Genomic DNA, 21,549 nt, shown 5'->3' with positions numbered 1-21,549 from the left:
ACTATTCTGGACCCCAGTGAAGGAGTCAAAGATTGGGTTGATCCAACAATGGAAGACCATTCTAGGTAAGAAAGTAAGTCACAGGAATGGATATAAGAAATAGTAGGTGGAACTTTAACTAATGATTCCTTAGCAATCTAGTTGCTGGGTCTTAGTAGCTAGAGTGACTGCTGTATACTGGAGGTGACTGGCAGATTTGTGTTAGGACAGGGACATTTTAGTCCTGTAAGAGCTGGACAAAAGAGTATACATCTAGAAGCTTTTAGGATACTTAGCCACTCACTACTTTTCTTTCAGCTATATTTTCTGTGGAAAGATGGCACCATTGTGTGCAGAGAGAACAAATAGCTTGCTATGACCATAGACCGCAAGTTGTTTATTAAAGGAGCCCAGGGCAGGACATAATGTCCTTAGCAGTGGCCAGCACCAACCACACATAAAGTATTTCTTAAGAAATAAAGATGGACACATTGTCAGCAGAAATCACAAATTTATTAACTCTTAAATATATCAATCAGTCATTTACCATTACGGCAAGAAATATATACAGTGTCCCATGGTAAACTGCAGTGTTTTCAAAAGAATAGAAGATGATAAAGGTGTAATTCCACTGTGCTGGAGAGAACAAATCACAGTTTCTTCACATCTTACTGCAGAAGACAAACTGGATCTATGGTAATAATACTTCAACACCACATGCTAAGTTAAAAGTGTAAAAAACAAAACAAAACAAAAAAAAAAAAAACCCCCAAAAAAAACCAAAAAAAATTCTACCACTACTTGTATTTTTAAATACATGTATGCCACACAGAGCTGCTTCACAGAAAGGAAAAAGAAATTCAAAGGGAAAAGTGAGGCCATTATGTTTTTCACAGATCTCATTGGCAGGTTAACACGGCTCAATACATTTACTGTATATATTTGTTTTAAATATATATTGTTTTAAATCATGTGATAATTATCAGAAAAGCTTCAACCCATCTATCATACATTCACTAGCAACAATATATCTAAAGTGACTAGCAATCAACAATAAAAGGTGAAATGAGGAAGAAGAGGGGAAGGGGTGTTTTATTTTTGCTGCTTTTGCTTCTGCTTTAAAAATAGGCTTCTAAGGAGTGTGAGCAGCTACGGTGGAAGTAATGCTGATGGAGATTCCATGCACCATAAAACAGTTCAGCACAGAGAAACAGCCTCCCAGGGACTGAACCAACAAAGAAGAAATGAGAAACGAAAAGAAAACTGGGGCATTTCCTTTTCCTCTTTGTTTTAAGCTAGACAAACCCTAATTTCTGGCAGAAGGACACTACTGTGACTCATGAGAGAAGCTAGAACTGTACAAGTCACAAAGACCAAGTTCAACCTCTAGGAGGATGAAGAAGACTCTTCATGTGGCTAGCTAGTGAAAGTGAGGCAGAACATGCTCTCCTATCCAGGAAGGTCCAAAGCAGGTGCTTCGCACACAACCCTGATCATCCTCCACTTGGTTTTTCATTTCTCTAGTTGGTGAGAACCAGGACTGACTGTGTCGTGGGCTCTTACTGATGTTAGCGTAAGCCTTAACAATTCCAACACTTTCAACATAGAAAGGATACCTATACACAAGTGGTAGCCTAAGCTGAATTTATTCTTCTTTTATTTAAATATTTGCTTAAATCTTCTAACAACTTCACAGCTCTGGAGAGACTGGAAGGGCTAGTTTTAGCTTCCTCTAAAAGACCTTGATTTTTATTTTAACTTCATATGCAAATGTTACTTTTTTACAGACTACCAGCTATAGAAAGAAAAATAAACACACAAAAGAAAAAGAGAAAGTGGGAGAGAGAAAGATAAAGAAAAAAGAATGGGAAAATAAAACAAATACAAACAAAAGGAGCAAATAGTATACAATGAAAATAGAACACAGATTTAAGAAAGAAAAATCAAAGTCAGTGCCAAGCATTCACCAGAACTGTGCCTATCTGAAAGCAATCAAACTAGCAAATGATGTTAATTTTTCCAGTATGCATAGTTTGACCCAACTCAACAGGGCTTTGATGGTAGAACATCATATGACTCTTGCTCCTACAATCACACAGGAGTTTGCTCACATAACCACCCATTTAACCAACACCGACACTTTCAGAGAACAACTATCCATTCATTTATATCAGAATCACACCAGGAACTGAAGGCATATAAAGATACACATGCCTTAAAATGAAAAAAAAATCAAACCCAAAATCCCAACGAAAAGCCCAAATAGATTAATGGCAGCACTCTTGAAAGATTTCCTTTCCTCTTACACACTTTCATTCATAGAATAGTAATTTTAATTAAGTCTTTTGAACCTTGGCATACAGAGAGAAACCTGATGGATCAGCTGAACTTGGAGCATTGTGGAATTCTCTTGTCTGCGCTCCCTCTATAATTTGCCAACAGTAATTGAAGTTTGCATGGAACATCCCATCCAGTAGCTGGAGTGTAAACAATGTACAGGAAGGAATACATGATAAGATGACGTGTCACATGATAAGATGACGTGTCACATATGCATTACACGTAGAACCTTCACAACTTCATGCACTCAGAAACATGCATGAAGAGGAGAGGACGTCCCTGGATCACCCGCCAGGTGCCTTGAGGACAGAGTGAAGAAGTGGCACTGTTGACAATTAGCTGAAAGGGACAATGGGAGGAAGACATCAATTACACCTTCTTTTAAAACTTTCTAAAAAACACCAACCTTTTTGCCATAGATATTACTAGGGCACAATTTGATAACTTAGCTGAAGTTCAGATTAAAAATACTTTGTATGAGATCTTTGCCTGTGATCCTTCCTTGATAAAATCCACATGTTTAACGAAGACTCAACTAGGGCAATCAAAAGTATCTATTTGATCAAACAAAGCAAAGCTGAAAAAAAAAAAAAAAAACCAAACCGAAACAAAAGAAGTTTCTCGGGGGCCTCAACAGCATTATTAAATCTAAATATATGTTTTAAGCGTGTGTATTTACTGGACAGATTTAATGAATTCATATCAATATTTGGTTAAAGTAGAACCAAAGTTCAAGTTCACTCTATGCTTTTGTTCATTATGCTTAAATTCCTTGGGAAATCAAAATCAAAAGTCAGTTCAACAAGGAATATCGTCTCCCAACCAGAGGCCAGGATTATTCCCACACAGTTCTTTAAAGCAATACCAAAAAGCACCATTTCTTGAACTCTCTATTCCATCTTGGTGAGGGGTAATATAAAGAGTGGCACCTAGTCATGCCTGCACCCTAATCCCAGTTTAAGACACACATCTTTAGGAGCAACAGTGCAGGAGTGAACTTCACCTTGGTCAACTGTCAATGGTCACAAATGACATCATTTGTGATGTCTAAAGTTAAGCTGGACTTTCTGTTGTGGTCCACCCACTTGGGCTGGCGGTTAACAGGAATTGCAACTTCTGAAGGACAGAGAGATACCAAAGGATTTCAAAGCTTAATAGAAATTGCTCTGGATAATTGAAAGCTATCCTCATAGACCCAGATGTAAGTGGTTGTGATGTGAGAACTCCAGGATGCTAAAGTGATGCAGTTCATCTACTGGTGGAAAGTCCCCCTTGCTGTTTGGTACCTCTCAAACGCTGGTGGATGCTGTAGAGTGAACACTAGACTTGAGGACTCATGCAAAGCCACAATGGATTCCCAAGACCTCGCCTGTGTTCCACTGAGTAGACTGTTGAGACTGTCCACAGAGGGAAGGACACCAGCCCCCACCGCACAGAACCGTGGGGCAGGATGCTACTTACAAGACCCAAATGTGAATGGTTTTCAGATGTTTTGCCACAAAGAGGTGCCTCCTGAGAAGTTTTCTTTCCCATTTGGAATACAGGGTGGCCTATTAAGAGAAGCCCCATTTAAGCCACCTGGCATAAAAGGACGTTTTCTTAAATAGGCTTTATCCCTTAACACTTAAGAGAAATCAGAGAAAACTAGCCCCTGCCTTTTTGTCCTCCACTCCTTTTGCTTCTTTCTCTGGATTACATAGCTATTTTTTTAAATGTGTTTTAACATTTTGCTGTTGTTATTGAAGCTTATTTTTGTTTGTATTGAACCTTTTTATCTCCTTTTGAATATCCAACAGCTATATGGTGACTGAAATGACAGAGAAGGCCTTTGAAGATCACGGTGGTTGATAAAGTACCATCAGAGGGAGAGACTGTAATGGCTTTGCCGGAGTGTGTTGAGTGGCTGTTTGAACTAGGTCCCTCCCCCAACATCTTCCAATATTAACAGGAGATCTTGGAAAGAGATGATCAGTGGGCCAGGCTTCACCCAACTTTGTTACTCACTCCTTGCTCTCAGCTCATCCCATTTAACTAACACAAATAATTTCCCATTAGTCCCCTTTCCCCCAGTGAGCCAACCTCTAGTGTTCTGCCTTCTTCTTTTTTAATGTTTCTAGAGTTCCAGCAATGTGAATCCTTGGTGTTTTTCTGGCTTGGACTCTGTCCCCCCTCATTCTCTTCCCAGTTCTGTATCTCCAAATTCTATTTCCCGGGTAACATCTTGTTCATCATTCAGTCTCTCATATAAAATATGCATGCTTTGGTATGCTGGTTGTACATAGCAATCAACTCTAAAATTAGGTACATAGCTTAGTTTTTCCATGGTGTTAGTGATTAATTGGCTTCTAAACCAGAATATGTGTTTCCTGTGGGAGATGCTTTTTCGTCTCTACATCTAGCACAGGAGTGGCACTTAGGAGATGTGTTGACAGTGTCTGTTTGATTATTGGACTGGAAATTAAACATGTCACATGAGTAAGGATGCTGAGATAGGAACATGCTACAATACCCAATATTTGTTTTGTAAATGCTGCTTTCTAAATTTGCCTACCATGAAGGGCATATTGAAAAAGAACGACAGCCTAGGAATATTTACTTGATGGGTACTGTTGGGGACCCCGAACGATGAAAGTGAACATTCTGCCACTTCCCATCACGGCGGTGCCACACGCGAGTCTCTTCTGACTGCATAGTCTTTGGCATCCCGCTTCCATCCATGTACTGTGTGAGCCGGATGTATGCTATGCAGGCTGCGTCGTCCCCTACCAGGTGTACATGAGGGTTCAGGATGATAGTGTGGATTGGTTTATTGCTTTTGGACAGAGCTGAAAGAGAACAATATAAGACCATCAATTAAGGTTTTATATAAAGTCAGCTAAAATCAAGATTAACTTCAGTTGCGGTTAATGAGGAACGGTATTCATTCATGCCTTAATTCATTAATTTATTTGTACTAATTGAGTGCTGGATATTGTTAAAGTACAGAACAAACGTAGATAATCTTTATTTTCTTTGAGCTCCTTTAGAGGCAATTTGTGGTACTCTGGAGTTTTGATTGACTAGATAGAAAAGCTACAGAGATGCATTGTATTTACTTATAATGGGATAGATCTGGAACAGGGGCTGTGCTATGAAGAGAGGTAGAGAAGCCCTAGCCCAGGTGCATGTCTTTCTATGAAGGGCCCATGGGGACACTTGGCAGGGTGACTTGAGGTGGTATTTTTGAAGTTAGGATGTAGGATAAAAGAAATACCTCAAGTGTCAAATTTAGAAATCACTGTTTCCCTGCATGGATTTGTTTCTGCATTACATCCTGTGACTCTTCAATTGGGTCATAATCTATGTGTGATCAACTAGTCAAAATTCACAATCCACTGTCTGATCACACAGAAGTTGATTCTGACCAGCCAGTTATTAAAACATGCTCCTAACAGGCTCCAACCTCCAACCTTTTGTGTTTGGAGTCATAATACCCATTTTAATAACTTGATCAAGAGGTTTATGGTTTTTGACACAATTCCTATTGATGCCATTTTGTAGACTAGAATAGGCTGAGTTACTTTAGCTGTTACCCCAACATGTGTCTCATTCTCAGACAACAACTATTTAAATTACTCGAAATGTTATTTACATAAAAATCTCATTATGGAGAGAGTATTTATAGAAAATATCAGTGCACAGTGTTTGCAATGTTGAAATGGGTAAAATATTAATGGATTAACAAACCATTTTACTAGAAGTAAAATGATGTTGACTAACAAATGGAAGAGATAGCATAAGGTACTTCCATCGAAATGCTGGACTACGCTGAATATGAGAACATTTAACCCAGCTTTGTTAACACAAACTTACCATTAACTATTGTTTGTTTGCAAACAGCTAACACACAGAAAGAGAAACTCATCCACTAAAACACAGGCAAGGCAGACTTGCCAATGCTTTTAGTTACTACAGGTAAACCCTATTACCCTAATCATCATTACAATTCTTCCTTAATTCAACAGGATCTCCTGACAAAAAGATAATTCTCTCCACAGCCCATGATAATGCAATGGAAAGTTTAAGGCTACAGGGAATTCCTGGTTAATACGGATTCCTTTGGCTGTCTTTTATCTTTATTTATTAATTTATTTTTCTAATTTGCAGAAACTGCTTAGCAAATATGTATGTTTCTTGAAAGATATGTTTCCTTTGAGCTACCAAAACATTAAGACCTTTGCAGTCTGAGTGACACTCACTGACGGCTCATCTCCCTTCCTGCCATATCTTGAAAATGGCCACTAGACCTTCATGAGAGCTTATCCATTGTGAATATCAAGCCTGTGGTTTCTCTTCTTCCCATATCATCAATTTTGCAAATATTTCAAGTAATACATGCTCATAACATTACATAGCAAATACTGTTTTTTTTTCACTGGGTCTTAATGGCTGTTTTCATATTCTTCAAAACACAAGGGACTGTGAGGTCTGAAGTAGATATATTTCAGTTCCAAACAAGAACAGTTTTCAAGGTGGACATACTGTCAGTAGAAATACCCACTGAAAGAAAGAGCCAAAGAGTCTCCAAATTGGAAATTCAAATTCAAGGAAAAGTTGGTAAGGAGCTTGGAATAAATACCATTTTCAAAGTAGAATCTGTGAAAGTCCATCCCTTCCACTAAGTTGCCCAATGCTTCAGGTTCAAAGGCAGTGAGGCCTGGGTCACAGATTTTTCTGCAGTAAAATAAATAAATAAATAAAAGCATGAGGAAATGTGCTCACAGTAAAAGCACTAAGCATTCTTAAACATACCTGTTTATAGTCAGTGAAGAAAGCAAATTCTACAAAGCACCTGAAGTAGGAAATTTCTACCATGGAACTTGAAAAGGTAGGTCAAAGAGGAGAGTCCAAAATCTCATTTTGTAGAAAACTCACAGAGACACACAACTAAGTTAACCGATCCAAGCACATTTGGCTCCTTTGTAAGATGCCTGCTTTTTAACTTCCAGTTAATTCTTTAGTTTTCTAACTTTGGACTTAAGTTTCCTATGTTTTAAATCTTCTCAAAGTTGAATACATATTCTAACTCATGTCAAGCAGTATTTGGCTTTTGAAATAAGATTTTTTGGGGACCATCTTTGAGAGACCCCCTTTCTCCACCCTCCTCAGGTCCTCGAATTGTAACTAACATGAGGATTGGATGACAGTCTGAGTTTCCAGGAGATGTCCATGTGATTACATTGACTGTATATTTACAGTGTATTTTATATTCAAAAGAAAATTAATAGGTGATTCAAATGGATGCAATAGTTTTCTTTTTAATCCTAGAAGCGGAATTGAGCAAAGATGTATACAACTTTAAGCTATGGACTTTCTTTGGAGAAACTGACTTATTCAATAGAGAACTATTAAACTATATAAGCAAGCAACTACTAAAACAGAAGAGAGTACAAAGTGCTTCACAGGAATGCTATGGGAAGAAAGGACAAGAATGACAGAGAAATGGAGGAATAAAATTGGGGCTGAACTCTTAAGAATGAGCAAGAGCTTTGCAAGTGTGTGGAAGGAACTGAGTAGAAGGCAGGACAGCAAGGAGCCGGGGTCTAAAGCAAAGGATTTTGGCCTATTTATTAATTTTCCCCAAAGAAGAAATATAGTGAATGGGCATTTTCAATATAGGAGAGAAACTTTCTTAACTGTCCATTAGGAAAACAAATTTGCAAGCCTAACTTCCTATAGTTTTTCGAAGTGTAACACATTAGTTCACAGAACATGGTTCTGGAAAACCAGGAATGCTGCTACATATATAGCAGGACTTTCAGGCTAGTGTGGAAACACAGGTCCCTGCTTCAAAAAACCCAAACCAAAGACAACCAACAAATGCTGCCTTGGCAGCCTGGGAAGAGCATTTTAAGCTCGCAAATCAAAGCAATTATCCTTTGTGGGGAAGGTGGTGGAAGACTGGAAATAGTGAATTTTTTGTCTCAGGCTGCCTGCTGGGCAGGGATTTGAAAGCTGTAGTCAAATATATATAATTTCCTCCTAAGGAGTGAAGTAGAAAGAATAGTGTTCCTATGGCAACAGAAATTTATTCTGCCAGGTGTTATTATTTCCTCTATAAATATGGTTTAGTCTTCAGTTTGTGAATCCAAATTTTATACTACCTCACACTGGCTCTGAGATTTTTACAATGTATTATAATGAAGCTTTTTACCCACCTCGAAAAGAGACAATATATTGGAACGTATTCTCATTTTCACCTGTCTGTCTGTCTATCTGCCTGTCTGTCTGTCCATCCATCCATCCATCCATCCATCCATCCATCCATCCATTCATCCATCTATCTATCTATCTATCATCTACCTTCTGTCACATCTAGCGATCTTTTGTCTACCTACCTATCATCTATTGCTGTCATTTATCTACCCATATATTTATCATCCATTCTTGGCACAGGTTTTATGTTGATAAAGAGTGACAGTATTCTGGAGATATGGTTTCGGGGTGGTGCTATGAGCAAAGCTTAGTGACCGCTGACAGAGCCTCACCAATACATTCTTCAACCTATAAAGCTTTAGAATGGAAGTAATATTGGCTCATCCCTAGGTCTGGAAGTAAAATTCTAGGCTAAAAGAAAGACCTCTCTAGGCATAGGACACGTGATGCGCTCTCAAGACCCTGAGTTATTTAAACATTCCACTTTAAACTGTGTGAGAGCAGGAAATACATTTCATCTCCTGGCTAAATTAAAACCCTGTCCTTGAAAGAAAAACAAAACACAACCTTTGTCTTCCACTAGAGACAACTATCACCAAAGGGGCTTTTTAAGAGTTTTCTTATTCTTTAGAGACTCACAGAGGTCGAGCAAGGTTATAACAGCCAAACAAATAAAAAGAATGATCTCTATGGCACGGAGTTATTATCAGCCACAGTTTAGGAGAGCTGTAGAGCTGTTGTCTATGACAATAGAGATTCAAATTCCAACCTTTACTATCTCTTTTATCAAATATGCTTTATTAGGTGATAGTGAAGAGCTGATGCCCACACGTGTTCTGGTGCATACGTGTGGTTGTATGTACACACACTTAATCTATAAGGACTGGCTTCCGGATTTAGTCCCCATATTTAGTGATTCTTTTCTCTATTTTATATTGCCCATTGTTATATGTTTGGGCAATGAACCTCCCTCTATTAGCAATTTTCCACAATTTTAAGGGGAAAGATTTATTTGAGCGCTTGGTTTAGGAGGGCTTCAGTTCATCACAAGCTTTGCTTATGCACAACAGGGGACATGACTATGCTTTATTCATTTTACTTACGTTTGTTATGATATGGTCAGTTTATATCCTTTGTCCATTTTCTGTCTTTCCAATCTTATCTACTCAGCATAAACAATAACTATTGACACATTTGGCAAACATTTTCTTAAGTCGACTGATTCTCTGTTGGTTGTGTTTTGGGCTTTGAAAACTAGTGGTGTATACCAATGTGTACCAATTTTATCAGTCAATAAATAAATTTAGCTCTAAGTTATGATCACTTTTCCTGCTTTTAAACTTAGAAACATTTTTATAACTAGGGATAAGAATCAATTCTTTATTTTTTTTTCTTCTGAATTTAACACTTTCACATAGTGGAGTTTTGTAGTAAGGAAAAACAAAACAAAGCACAAAGACTTAGATCCTGAAATACTTTTTCAATGACCCTTAATGTCTTATCTAAATAAAATGCTTTATTTTTCCCAAGCAAAGTGAAATCTTTACACAAAATGTAATCTAGAAATCTGTAATTATTTAAATTAAGCACAAAATTCTCTTCTTCAGTCAAAACTCCTCTTAATACAAAACCACACCTAACGGACATAGACAAAGCTGGCATCACTGGTTGAAGGAGACAATGCTTGGTGTCACCATTTCTTATATTTCTCTGCTCCAATCCCACTTTTCTGCTTTCTCTCTTTTAAAAGTTTTGCCTGCATGAATTTCCCTGATGTCATACTTCCGCTCAGGGCCTTAGGGGTGATTACAAAGAAATATCATCGACAAAAGCCATTCCCAGTCCTTAAAACAGAAGTTGAGTCATCTCTCTGAAATCCCAAACAAGTTGTTTCTCTTGAGAACCCCTTATCATTTATATGACACAATTTTGTCGTCGACATGGTAGTACAGGGTTTAATATGCAGGACTTCGGTCACGCTGTGAAATACAACGGCATAGAAAATACAGTTGTCCCGTGTGTGTAGGCAGTGCACGCCTGCCCGTCACTACTCACGTGTAAGCCTCAAAGTCCCCGTTGTTGATAGCTTCAATCAGTTGCTCAGTGACTTTGATGATCTCCTGCTTTCGTGCTAAAAGCAAACACAGAGTCTGGTGAGAAAAAAGGCCAAAGGTCACAGAAGATGTTAGTCAACAATACAGCTGCTTTGCCTAATATAGGTGTCCTGGGAGCCATTTCTCCCATAGCAAAATGGTTGTTCCTTTTATTGCTTGTGGCTTACTGGACTGCTATTAAGCTTGGTACACTGTGCCAACTGTGCCCTCCTATTTAAATAAAAAGTTCTTGACAAGCAAAGAACATGCTATTTTTTGTGTTGCCTAAGAAACCTTTGTTCAACAAAACATGTTAAATACAATTTTGAGTTTGATTGTTGAGGTTACAAATAATACTTTCTTTATTTCAGAATGTTGGTTGTTTTAGTCATGAAATTATTTAAATATTAATGTTTATCATGTTAAGTATAAGTTACGTTTAAATATTAAGTTGACTAGGCTTTCAGAAGGGGGGGTCACAAAGTTACTTGTAATTATTCTGGGCAAGGCATTGAAACATCATGTTGCTCATCATAAAGATGCTAACCTTTGCTTTTAATTCTTTCTTGATTGCAGGGACCAATTTGCATTTTTTAAATGATCTGATCTTCATGTTTGAACAGAAACTTAAAGTTTGCATTTATTTCACAATTTTATTTATCTAAATGAAGTCATTTCTTATTAAAAATAAATCTGTAAAACTAATTTGACTCCATTAAGACTGTATGGCACTATCTAATACCAAATATAATAGTGAAGAAAACTAATAAAATGACTGTTATATGTGTCTCTAAAATGGCTACTAGCTGTAAATGTTTATAATATAAAAGCATCACAGCATAGTTCACAGTAGCTGCATACATTTTCACATGTATGAAAGTGTAGAACATGGGCTGTCCTAGCTCCTATACACACTTATAATATGTGGTTTTTCTTTTCATTTGATTGACCTGTATAAATAATATAGCCATCCCCGGGACATACTAATGGAGTGGTAACAACTGATAATTCAGTAGCAAGGATGCTGCCAGTGGCACATTCAATTTAGTTAGGCAACAGGTAATCCGTCCATCTGTTCTTGGCAGCATGAAGTTTTGGCAAAGGCCCATGGAAGCTAACCTGATTCTGGAATATGAAGGACAAGTGTAAGAAGCTGCTCAGAAGTGAGAGTGTAAAGGGAGGTGGTTTCCAAGGCTCCCTCTGCACATGAGAACCTCATTTAAAACTGAGAACACTTTGGGTGAGTTATAGGCTGGCTGGGAAACTATAATGTGAAAACAACACCAATCTTTTTAAACAAGGAAGAGAAAGAGAAGAAAAAGGAGGAAAAGGAAAAGAAAGAGGAAGAGGAGAAGTTGGAGGAAGAGGAGGAGGAGGAGGAGGAGGAGGAGGAGAAGTTGGAGGAAGAGGAGGAGGAGGAGGAGGAGGAGGAGGAGGAAAGAAAAAAGATGAACACCAAGTGTTGGTTGTGTGACTTCAGTAAGCAGTTCACAGAGTGTGGATACTTCTGGAACAGTTCCCTAGGTCCAGAAAACCCACATCCTGTCCCAAGCACATGCTGGAGTCAGGAGCAGCAGTAGAGAGTGGACGTCTTTCACTCAAAACCACAATTGCCCAAACACCCCTGAGCTTTCTGCTGTTTTGCTACAGTGGTTTCTTACATTTGCTCATGCATGCTCAGAGCCACACTGACCATCTTTGCTGGCCTAGCCGGGCAACACACAAAGCAGGATGCTTCTGTGCTGTACCACCCTGTAGTCCTGTGTGAGCCTCGGCTTAGGAGGGGCCAGGAACTCAGGAATTTCTGAAGTGTTCATTCCCCCCCAGGCAAAGGCGTGTGAGTGAGTCACAGTTGGGCCTGGCACTTGACAGCTGACTCTTGGAAGGAAAGCAGAGGCTCAGAGTGAATCACTTGTGCTCAGTGCTCTGGGGTTAGGAGTTGGAGCTGTTGCCACAAGCTCAACATCTGACTGATCTAGGGTGTGAGGGTGGGGCGAGTGTCATCCGACTCTCCTTCAGCAAGGGCGGCAGAGAGGCTTGGAGGTCACTGTGCCACAGCCTTACTTCTCTAGGAAGGAGGTCTGCTGTTTTATCTCCCTTCTTCCTTACGATAGTGGTGGTAGCTTTTGAGGATTTCCAGCTTGGGAAAAGAAAAGGGAGGAAGGCATGTGGAAAAGATGGTCCACATCTACAGTGCACATTCTGTGAAGGCATATGCAAACACATTGGTTATGTTTCTCTACCCAAATTCACAGCTCCTTTGACTTTAAAAAAAAATCAATTGAAAGACCAAAAAAAATCTTTGGCTCCTAGGCCAAAGAAAGTTGATACAAGGAGTAGACTGGCCAGCTCAAAGTTACTTTTCTTGTGAGGACAAAGCGAGTACTGGAAAAACAAGTGATTCTCAAGCATCAGGTTACTTCGGGGTTCCTTCTTCTGTACAAGAATTACAGCAGAGAAAACTCCATTACTGTGTGATAAAGAACGTACAGCTTGAAGATACTCTAAGACATCAGATGCAGAGGTCCATGGGAAATCAGGTCAGGCCCGTGGTCTGGCCCCTAAAACAACAAACCAAAACACAAGCAAACAAACACAGGACAGCTCTGATTGTGAGGGTTAGTGCACACAGATCCAGCAGAGGGGTACAAGTCAGCTCCCCTTCCCCATAGTAACTGCAGGGTAATTCTATGACTCTATCAGGACCCACCTTCTCCGCGCCCCTTAGCACTCAGACTAGGCTAGACTAAATTAGGTGGGGTGGAATTCCCACTCGACCCCAGGAAAGCTTACAGAAGTAAAAAGCTTTCTTGTTTTCCCAGCTTTCTTAGGGTAGCTGAAGTGTATGCCTCTTCTTAGAAGCTCAGCTGTACAGTACCAGGAAGTGGTCCCTCCAGCTCCTCCACTTGAAGCTTCTAACCAGGAATTTGAAAGGAAAGTCTTTTCTTCTCTAAAGCTGCTCTTGTGTGATGCAATGTCTCTAAATGTTCCTCCCATGATCCTGTGCCCACCCCCAGTGGTTGAAAGACCATCCTGTGTGAGAGACTCCATTCTGCTTTTGAACTCTGTCTGTTAGGGTGTAGTGTAGGAACATACTCATCATCGCAGGTACTCAGAGATCTAAAGCTCTCTTTCAGATCTCTACCTTAAAGCTGATTTTTAAAAGCTTCACTTGAATATTTCATTCACTTCAAACCTAACCATCTGAGTTAAGCTTGCCAAGTTCCATGACAGCCAATGAGAAGGGACAGACAGAAGGACAGATAGAGGCTAGAGTGTTTTATGAGATCACATCTGCACTCTATACCATGGACAGAAACTCGTATGTGAACACTGTAAACATCTCAGCACCTATCACTGCCAATGGATTGTTTTAGTCTAAGTTACCCTCTAACCGTGTGATTCCTGGACAGAATGTGAGGTCTCAAGAGAGAATACAAACCCAAGTGCATAGAGCTGCTAGGTAGGAAAAGCACAAGGTGCCATGCAGGAGACAGAAGAGGTGCTCCAGCCAATGCTGCGAATCTCAGAGACAAAGCTGGTTACACGAACAGAGGGACAAGCCTTTTGCAACTCACTTTCTTGTTTCTCAGCTTTTCCTGCCCTACATAATCTGCCGGTTGGAGAGAGTGGCAGGTCCAGTTGTCATTGCGAAACACTGATCTGCTGCTTCTTGGGGTCAGTGACACCGAAGAAAGCAGAACTTACAGATTCAATTCGTGCCCTTTCAATTAGCTTGTCATGTGGTACCTCCATATATATTCCTGTTACAAAACCTAACTGCTTTCCATGGTTCTCTCTCCAAATGAACAAACATGAATGAGCCTGAGAACCAGAAGCACTATCCTATCCTATCTACTTCATCAAATTCTATTGTTTTCATCTGTCCCTCTTCCTCACTGGCCCACTTCTCCTGCATTGTTTTGATTCCAGTTCGAGCTCCTGTGTAGGGTCCCTAGCAAGCTTCCTACCTGAGTTCCTGTGAATAGCTCAGATCTTCCCCTTCCTCGTTATAAGACATTCAGATGTTTACACACACATCTTTCGTCAGATAACATTCTGTCTGAAGGCTTCTATAAGCTCGTCATTGTTGTTAACATTCAAAAAGAGATTACAAAACATTTTACAGTCTAGATCCTGCTTAGGTCTCACCAGACCTAGTCAAAGGCTGTTTTAGTTTCATGATGCTCCCAGTAATTCAAGATGCCCCTGCCTCCTCCTATTCTGAGCCCTGGATACGTGCTTTCCTGTCTGAATAATCTTCCCATACCAGGTTCTCCATGTGCTCAACACACACACACACACAAAAAAAAAAAAAAAAAAAAAAAAAAAAAAAAAACAAAACCAGATCTCAACTAATTTTCCTTTACAGAGACCCGAATAGCGCCAGCAGAAGGAAAAAGACTGGTTGGGCCTTACCTTTAAACAGAGAATTACAGATAGTAAGAATAGTCATCTCCATCCCCAGGGACGAGTTTCCCAATTGATTATCTTATGCCAGGTGGTCAACCTTGAAATCATGTACAGAAACGTAATACTAAATTGTCTGAGCAGGGTGAATGTGTGTGTGTGTGTGTGTGTGTGTGTGTGTGTGTGTGTGTGTGTGCTCCCGAGTGCGCAAAACAGTAATGAAGAGGAAAGGGGCTATGAATTTGAGGGGAAGCAAGGTGTGGATAGAAGAAGTTGAAAGGAGTAAAATGATGTAATTTTATTTTAATTAACAAAACCTCCTTAGGCTTTCATGTTAGGTTCAAAATTTACTATAAATCTATGCATGTTTTGTACTTGATTTTAAAAGTCAGTTAGGGTCCTTGTCACTCAATGGGCAGTTCCCTCTATTTCTTTGTAAGTGGCAGGCAATGAGCCACTGCTGTACCAGCATCTAGCATAGTTCCAGGCGTAGAGGAAATGTCCGGTAAGTATTTGAATGAACCAACAACTGCCTTCATAATTTCCAGTTCAGTGGTCTTTCCAATGCAGTGTTGCTTTATTTGGTGTCAGAAGGAGCCTTTAAGCCATATGAAATGGTGCTGAGGATGTAGCTCAAAAGCAGAGCATGTGCTTAGCAAGCAAGCGGCCCCAGGTTCAGTCCTGAGCACCTAAACAAATTCGTCATATAAGGACCTAGTAAAAATGCATTTAGACGGAACTAACCTGTTTTGTTTGATGAAAGAAGCGACTTTCTTATCTGACTCATCTGGAGCTAACCACCCTTCTCCTTTCCTTCCCATATTTTCTCCCTCTTACTAACGGAACCGTAATTTACCAAGGCTCCCACTAAGACCTCACTGTTCCCTTGTCCCCACATATAATCATCCATGAGTCATTGCTTTTCTTTAGTGCGTGTGATGTTCCCCAGGGCGCATTCTCAGCCTTCATAGTTCATGGCAAACTCATTTACTCTGGTTCTATAACCACATGCTGAGCATTTCCCAGTCTCTGCCACCGAGTCCTCATCATCCCAGTGTCTGTGATCCAGTTTCCTCCATCGTACCACAGCTTAAACATCACTGGGCACAGGGCATCTCAGACTTAGTTCTGTGTCCAGCTCAACCTGCTGTGTCTCTGCACTTTTCACCTTGACCAGTGCCCTCAGTCTACTGAGATGCTCCAGCTAGAGGCCTCGGCACCTCCTTTTGGTTCAGTCCCTCCTAAACATGGACCAAGAAGGTCTTCTCACTGCTGCATCTTTCCGACGGTCCTTTCTTTCAGGGCCCATTGTGATTGATGTGATCTAGGCTCTCACAAGTTCCTGTTTCCAGGATCATCTCCATTCTGCAATTCACTGTAGTGGAGCCATCCTTGCCAGGTCTTTAGGTTTTTGGGGACTCTACAGCTCAGAAGTCAAAGATCATCCTTCCCTGTGCACTTTAGTACATTTCCAACTCTGCCTTCAACTTTCTGTCCCACTTAGCACCTGTTCTTCAGCCACCTCCAGGACAATGTTTCTTGCCTACCTAGACCTTAATCAGGGATGGCATTGCGTCATAATTTTTATTTCCTTCTGACATATTGCAGTTCTGCCGGGATATCTCCTCCACTGAGCCCTGTTCATAGGTTACCTCCTTAGCGTTGCTGCTGTTCCTGAGGACCCCACACCCAGCTATGTTTACCTCACTGCAATCGTACTTCATTGCCTGATGAGTGTGTGGCCACTTTGTACTCTGAACACCTGGAACTAATCCTAGTTTCTAAATACAGATGTATATGAACAATACCCAGGCAATCTACATAAACTATAGTGTGCATTTCAAATCTTTAAATATATGTCAGCTACCGGGAAGATGCCCAGCTGCTGCTCTGATAGCCATCTGGATGTGGACGTCAGCAGATCGTGCTTGCAGATGTGACATGGCAGAGCCAGGGCAGATACAATACACTTAGGCATAGCGTGAAGAGCTAGGGGGTTCCAGGCAGTGTTGAAAGATGGTGTTTCAAGAAAACAGAGGGTCTAAAGGAAACATCCCAACTAGATGACTTTGAGGTGCTTTTTACTTGCTTACACTTGTGATTAATGAGATTATTGAGGTAGCTGACCCAGGCATCTAACTGCCCGCACTGATGCTTTGTACCAGGATGTCCGCAGACTGTTACATGCTAAAGGGTTTTATTGGGCTGTGTCTAAAGACACTTATTCACTAGTTAAAAGCTGCACGTTGGAAACAGTGATCTGCTTTGTGTGGAGCTGGTTCTTGCTCCTTGATGACACTAGGTAAGTCTACTCAGTCTTTTTCCATAAGCACACTGCAGTTCAGTTTGACTCCTGGCTACATTTCTCACAGGAAAGTCACTCAGCTCTTCGACACCTGAAGGACAGGAGGATAGAATGACTTGCTAAGCCACCTGACAAATTTGACTAGGTCGGAACTTGAGCTTCATGTGGCTCAGGCACCCAACTTGCTATTCAAATGACTAACCTCTGTTCCTCCATAGCCCACAGTAATTGATTTAATATTTTGAAATAATAAACCTAAATGAACCACCTAACTGCCTTTGAACTCACTCTGGCAAGGTGATTGGGCCAGGTCTGCAATTAATTACTGTATCAGTTTCACACATCTGGGAACCCCACGGCTTTATTGTCTTTTTCCATGCTGCTATTAACAAAAATAACCCCTGGGAGCAGTTACATTAGGCAAGTATACAAATTAGGATCATTTCCACGCTGTTGGTGATTTTATAGGAAAGGTGCCTATCCGCCCAGCCATGCTTAGCCCTCTCTCTGTACCTAACAGCTTGTTTCTTAGTGACCTTATTCTTACTTCAGCAGTTTTGTATTAGGTAACACTAGAGAAAATAACTTCTATTATTTTATCATTTAAAATAACACCCACCAAAGACTAGGAGTTATGGGTATAGCAATCTATAAGATTTTACTCTTATATAAGACTAAAAATCCATCACTAAATTTGTATATTTCCAAAAGCCACTACACTGATCCCAATGTAGAGGCATTTCTTATTTTAAAAAAAAAGCAACTTCATGGATCTGGAAAGATGATGTCGTGGTTAAGAACAGTGACTACTCTTCCAGAGGACCCAGGTTTTATTCCCAGCATCCATAAGTCAGCTCATAATCTTTTATAACTCCAGTTCCAGGGCATCTGACTGTCTCTTCTGGCCTCCGAGGGTACCAGACATGTACATGGTACACAGACATATCTGTGGGCAAAACACCCATATGCATTAATGATGATGATAAATTTTAACATTTGTACTTGCCTTTAGCTTCCAAAAAAATTAAAAAAAAATCACTCAAACTCTCTTTATATTTTCTCTAGAATACACAGTAGCTTCAGAGTTTTCATGTTAGTTATCTGGGGATCAAGTACCAGTAGCCTTTTCCTGTTTGCTTTTGATAGTCCTAACAACAAATTATACACAGAGAAGCAGAAAAACCCAACACTGTTTGCTGCTCATGTTCACAGGCCTAGACTTTTCGAATTCCTAAAGTTATCTTTGAGCTGCAAATGAAATAAAATATAGACTATTTTATAAAGGTAAGTATGTGTAGCTAGATATGGTGGTGCATGCCTTTAATTCCAGTACTTGGGAGGAATAGGGCAGGTGGATTTCTGAGTTCAAGGCCAGCATGTTCTACTTAGCAAATTTCAGGAGAGCAAAGTTACATGGTGAGACTGTCTTTGGGCCAGGGAGGCAGGCAGGGAACAGTGTAGAAATAGTGGTAGAGATTTTCACAGAAACAAAAAGACAAATGAAAACTGGTATAAAGGAACTGTGTGGTAACTCAGAACATTCACTTATATCAAAGAATTACGATAAGCCACATAAAAGCAACTGGGTAGCTCCCCTGCTACCCTAAGCTACTGGAAACAGCCTAACATTGTGTATTTCATCAAGTGTGTAGACTACTGGTATGATGCATGAATCAGTTAGATGTGATGCCACATTCAGTTAAGAGTCGAGGTCATAAAAGAAGGAGGAGGGGGAAGAAGAAGAGGAGGAAGAAGAGGATAGGAGGAAGAGGAGGAGAAAGGAAAGGGCAAGAAAAAGTTCATCATCCAGTGTATAACTTCCAGAGTCTTCAAAGGAGAATCTGTGAGGACAAATAATGCTAAGGGAGGAGGAGGAGTCAGTAAAGCCAAGTCGCAGAACATGGGGTAGAATCCATTCTTTCTCCTATCCTACACTGTGGGAAGTATTGGAGCATATGTTCTCAACAAATAGTGGGGAGCCGGTGGAAAGGGTTGTAAGACAAAAGAGATGATTAAGGAATACGTTTTAAAGCAGTAATACTGTGAAGACATCATGGACCTTCTTGATAAGACAACAGCATAGTATGTCTGTCTGTGGCACTGTGGTCAATGGACAAACCTCGCTGTAGTTAGTTGATGTGTTTGGCCACCAACGCTGATCCTATTGGACTAACTGGGTTAAACAGATAAAGCAGCAATCAGCTTGAAAACGCTTAGAGTGGTCTGTCACAGCTTCTTGAGTTCCTTAGGTTTAGAGGGTAATTACGTGTGCCTTTCATGTTTACTACAGACATACACTCACACAGGCATGTGGATTTCTACCATTATTTCTATGTCTCTGTGCATGTGAGAAACTGCAGCAATAAGATTCCTTCAGACAAGAGCATTTTCTTTGATTAGCTACTATATATTTCAAAGCTTAATTTGGGAAGATGAAAATGCCCTAACAGAGTCAAATCTTTTATTAACATCATACTCCACAGAGGCATAGCCTCACCAATTTGACTGTGGGATATTTAGCTCTAAATTCATCTTTAGAAAATTTATTTAGAAATGCTTTTTGGAAGTGGGGCTGGTTTTGCAGGCATATAGTCTTAGCTAGTTGGGAGACTGCGGCAGGAGATGGGCCAGTCTGGGTTATAAAGTTCAAAGATAGCTTGATAAGAGAAGGGCTGTCAGAATGAGACTCTTAATGGATTCTAATGAACTTAGAAAAGCATGAACAAATTCTAAGCTGAACACTTATATTTAACAGTAGTACTCCAAGTTTTGTGTCAAGGCTAGACTACAGACAGAAGATGCAGAGAAGAAGCTATGACGCTCTGCCAGAGCCTGACCAAGACAGATGTGAATGCTCGCAACTGACTATCGAACTGAGCATGGGGACCCCAATAAAGCAGTTAGGGAAAGGACTGAAAGAGCTGAAGGGGTTTGCAAACCCATAGAAAGAACAACAATATCATCCAGCCAGACTACGCAAGCTTCCAGGGAATAAACCACCAACCAAAGAGTATACTTGGAAGAACCCATGGCTCCAGCTGCATATGTGTCAGAGAATGGCATTGTCTGGCATCAGTGGGAAGGGAGACCCTTGGTCCTGTGGAGACTCAATGCCCCAACATAGGGGAATGCTGGGGCAGTGACGCAGGAGTGGATGGGTGAAAGTGCTTCATCATGGAAGTAGGGGAAAAGGGGCCTTGGGTAGGTGGGTTACAGAGGGGGAAGCTGAGAAGAGGAAATGACATTTGAAATATAAATAAAATAACCAATAAAAGAAAAAACAAGGAGCTATGCCCCTAAGTGGGTAAAAGATTCTGTTGTCTTGGGACAAAGCAATGGAGAAGAAATCAGCAAACAAAACCCAATTCAAACTAACAAAAGGAGGGCACCATGGTTCCTATCCTGAAGGAGGAAACAGGCTCTGCTGGGATGTGGAGCGTGAGCTGGACTGATGACTCCGGTATACTGAAGAAGCCAGAATGCGACACAGTTGTGTCAGATTCAGTCTATAATTTATTGATGCACTTGGACACACATATATAGAAAAAGCGGTTAGAAACTTATTATTATCTTAGAGTAATGCAATTTGATCAAAACCCTGCAGCCTGCCATGGACGCCCTAGAGATGGAGGCATGGGGAGTGTTTTGTGGGGGTGCCAGTGTGTGCTGGCAAATTGAAGGGTGTGTTAAGTCTGGGGGTGTAAGTGTCAAACACACCCATTGTAGACTATTTGCATCTATCACAGGTTTTTCTCCAATAACAGACTGGCAAAGTTTGCTCCACAAAAGCTGACATATCAAATATTTCAAAAAAAAATTTCAGGAATATTTACAAAGAAATAAAGATGCCCTGCATAACTCACTTAAGGAGAAAAGATTAATTCGTGCCCCAGGGTGAGCAGTTAATCTTTAACGCTCACTAAAATATTAATGCAGAATTCAGGAGCCTGGACTAACCAGAACAGCTCGGCTCCCCGCCTCTGATGTCTCTCCGTTTCCTATAATCACAGGGTTTTCAGCCATCTAGTTTTTAAAATAAATAAATTCAAATAGTTTAAATACAGGCCCCTCTGTGGGGGATTACATCTCATAAACATCTTAAATTTTCATATGTGATTGTAGTTATATGTCCTTAGGTAAACTTTTCTTTTCTGTTTGATATGATACAGTTTCTCTATGCCTTTAAGATTAGCTCCAAACTCCCAATCTCCTTGCTTCAGTTTCTAT

The 21,549-nt window shown here is 40.3% G+C and overlaps 1 protein-coding gene across 6 annotated transcripts in view; it reads right to left on the bottom strand.

Moving 5' to 3' along the window:
* Positions 1-476: 476 nt before the first annotated feature.
* Positions 477-21,549, bottom strand: part of CAMK2D (calcium/calmodulin dependent protein kinase II delta) — a gene marked incomplete at both ends in the record, with an annotated part of 242,524 nt that continues 221,451 nt past the window's right edge. For 4 of the 6 annotated variants that reach the window (XM_080915863.1, XM_080915866.1, XM_080915864.1 and 1 more), the window contains 5 exons: positions 477-2,658; positions 3,781-3,869; positions 4,916-5,144; positions 6,938-7,032; positions 10,570-10,645. In XM_080915863.1, coding sequence (XP_080771989.1) covers positions 3,803-3,869; positions 4,916-5,144; positions 6,938-7,032; positions 10,570-10,645 — 467 coding nt within the window. Of the gene's footprint in view, positions 2,659-3,780; positions 3,870-4,911; positions 5,145-6,937; positions 7,033-10,569; positions 10,646-21,549 lie in introns of those variants that run through there. The other 2 variants (XM_080915865.1, XM_080915867.1) reach the window with 2 other exon arrangements.

This window comes from Micromys minutus (assembly GCF_963924665.1).
Source record: "Micromys minutus genome assembly, chromosome: 4".
NCBI lineage: Eukaryota > Metazoa > Chordata > Mammalia > Rodentia > Muridae > Micromys > Micromys minutus.
The sequence above is the reverse complement of the archived record's forward strand: the minus strand, read 5'-3'. Positions and strand labels throughout refer to the sequence as shown.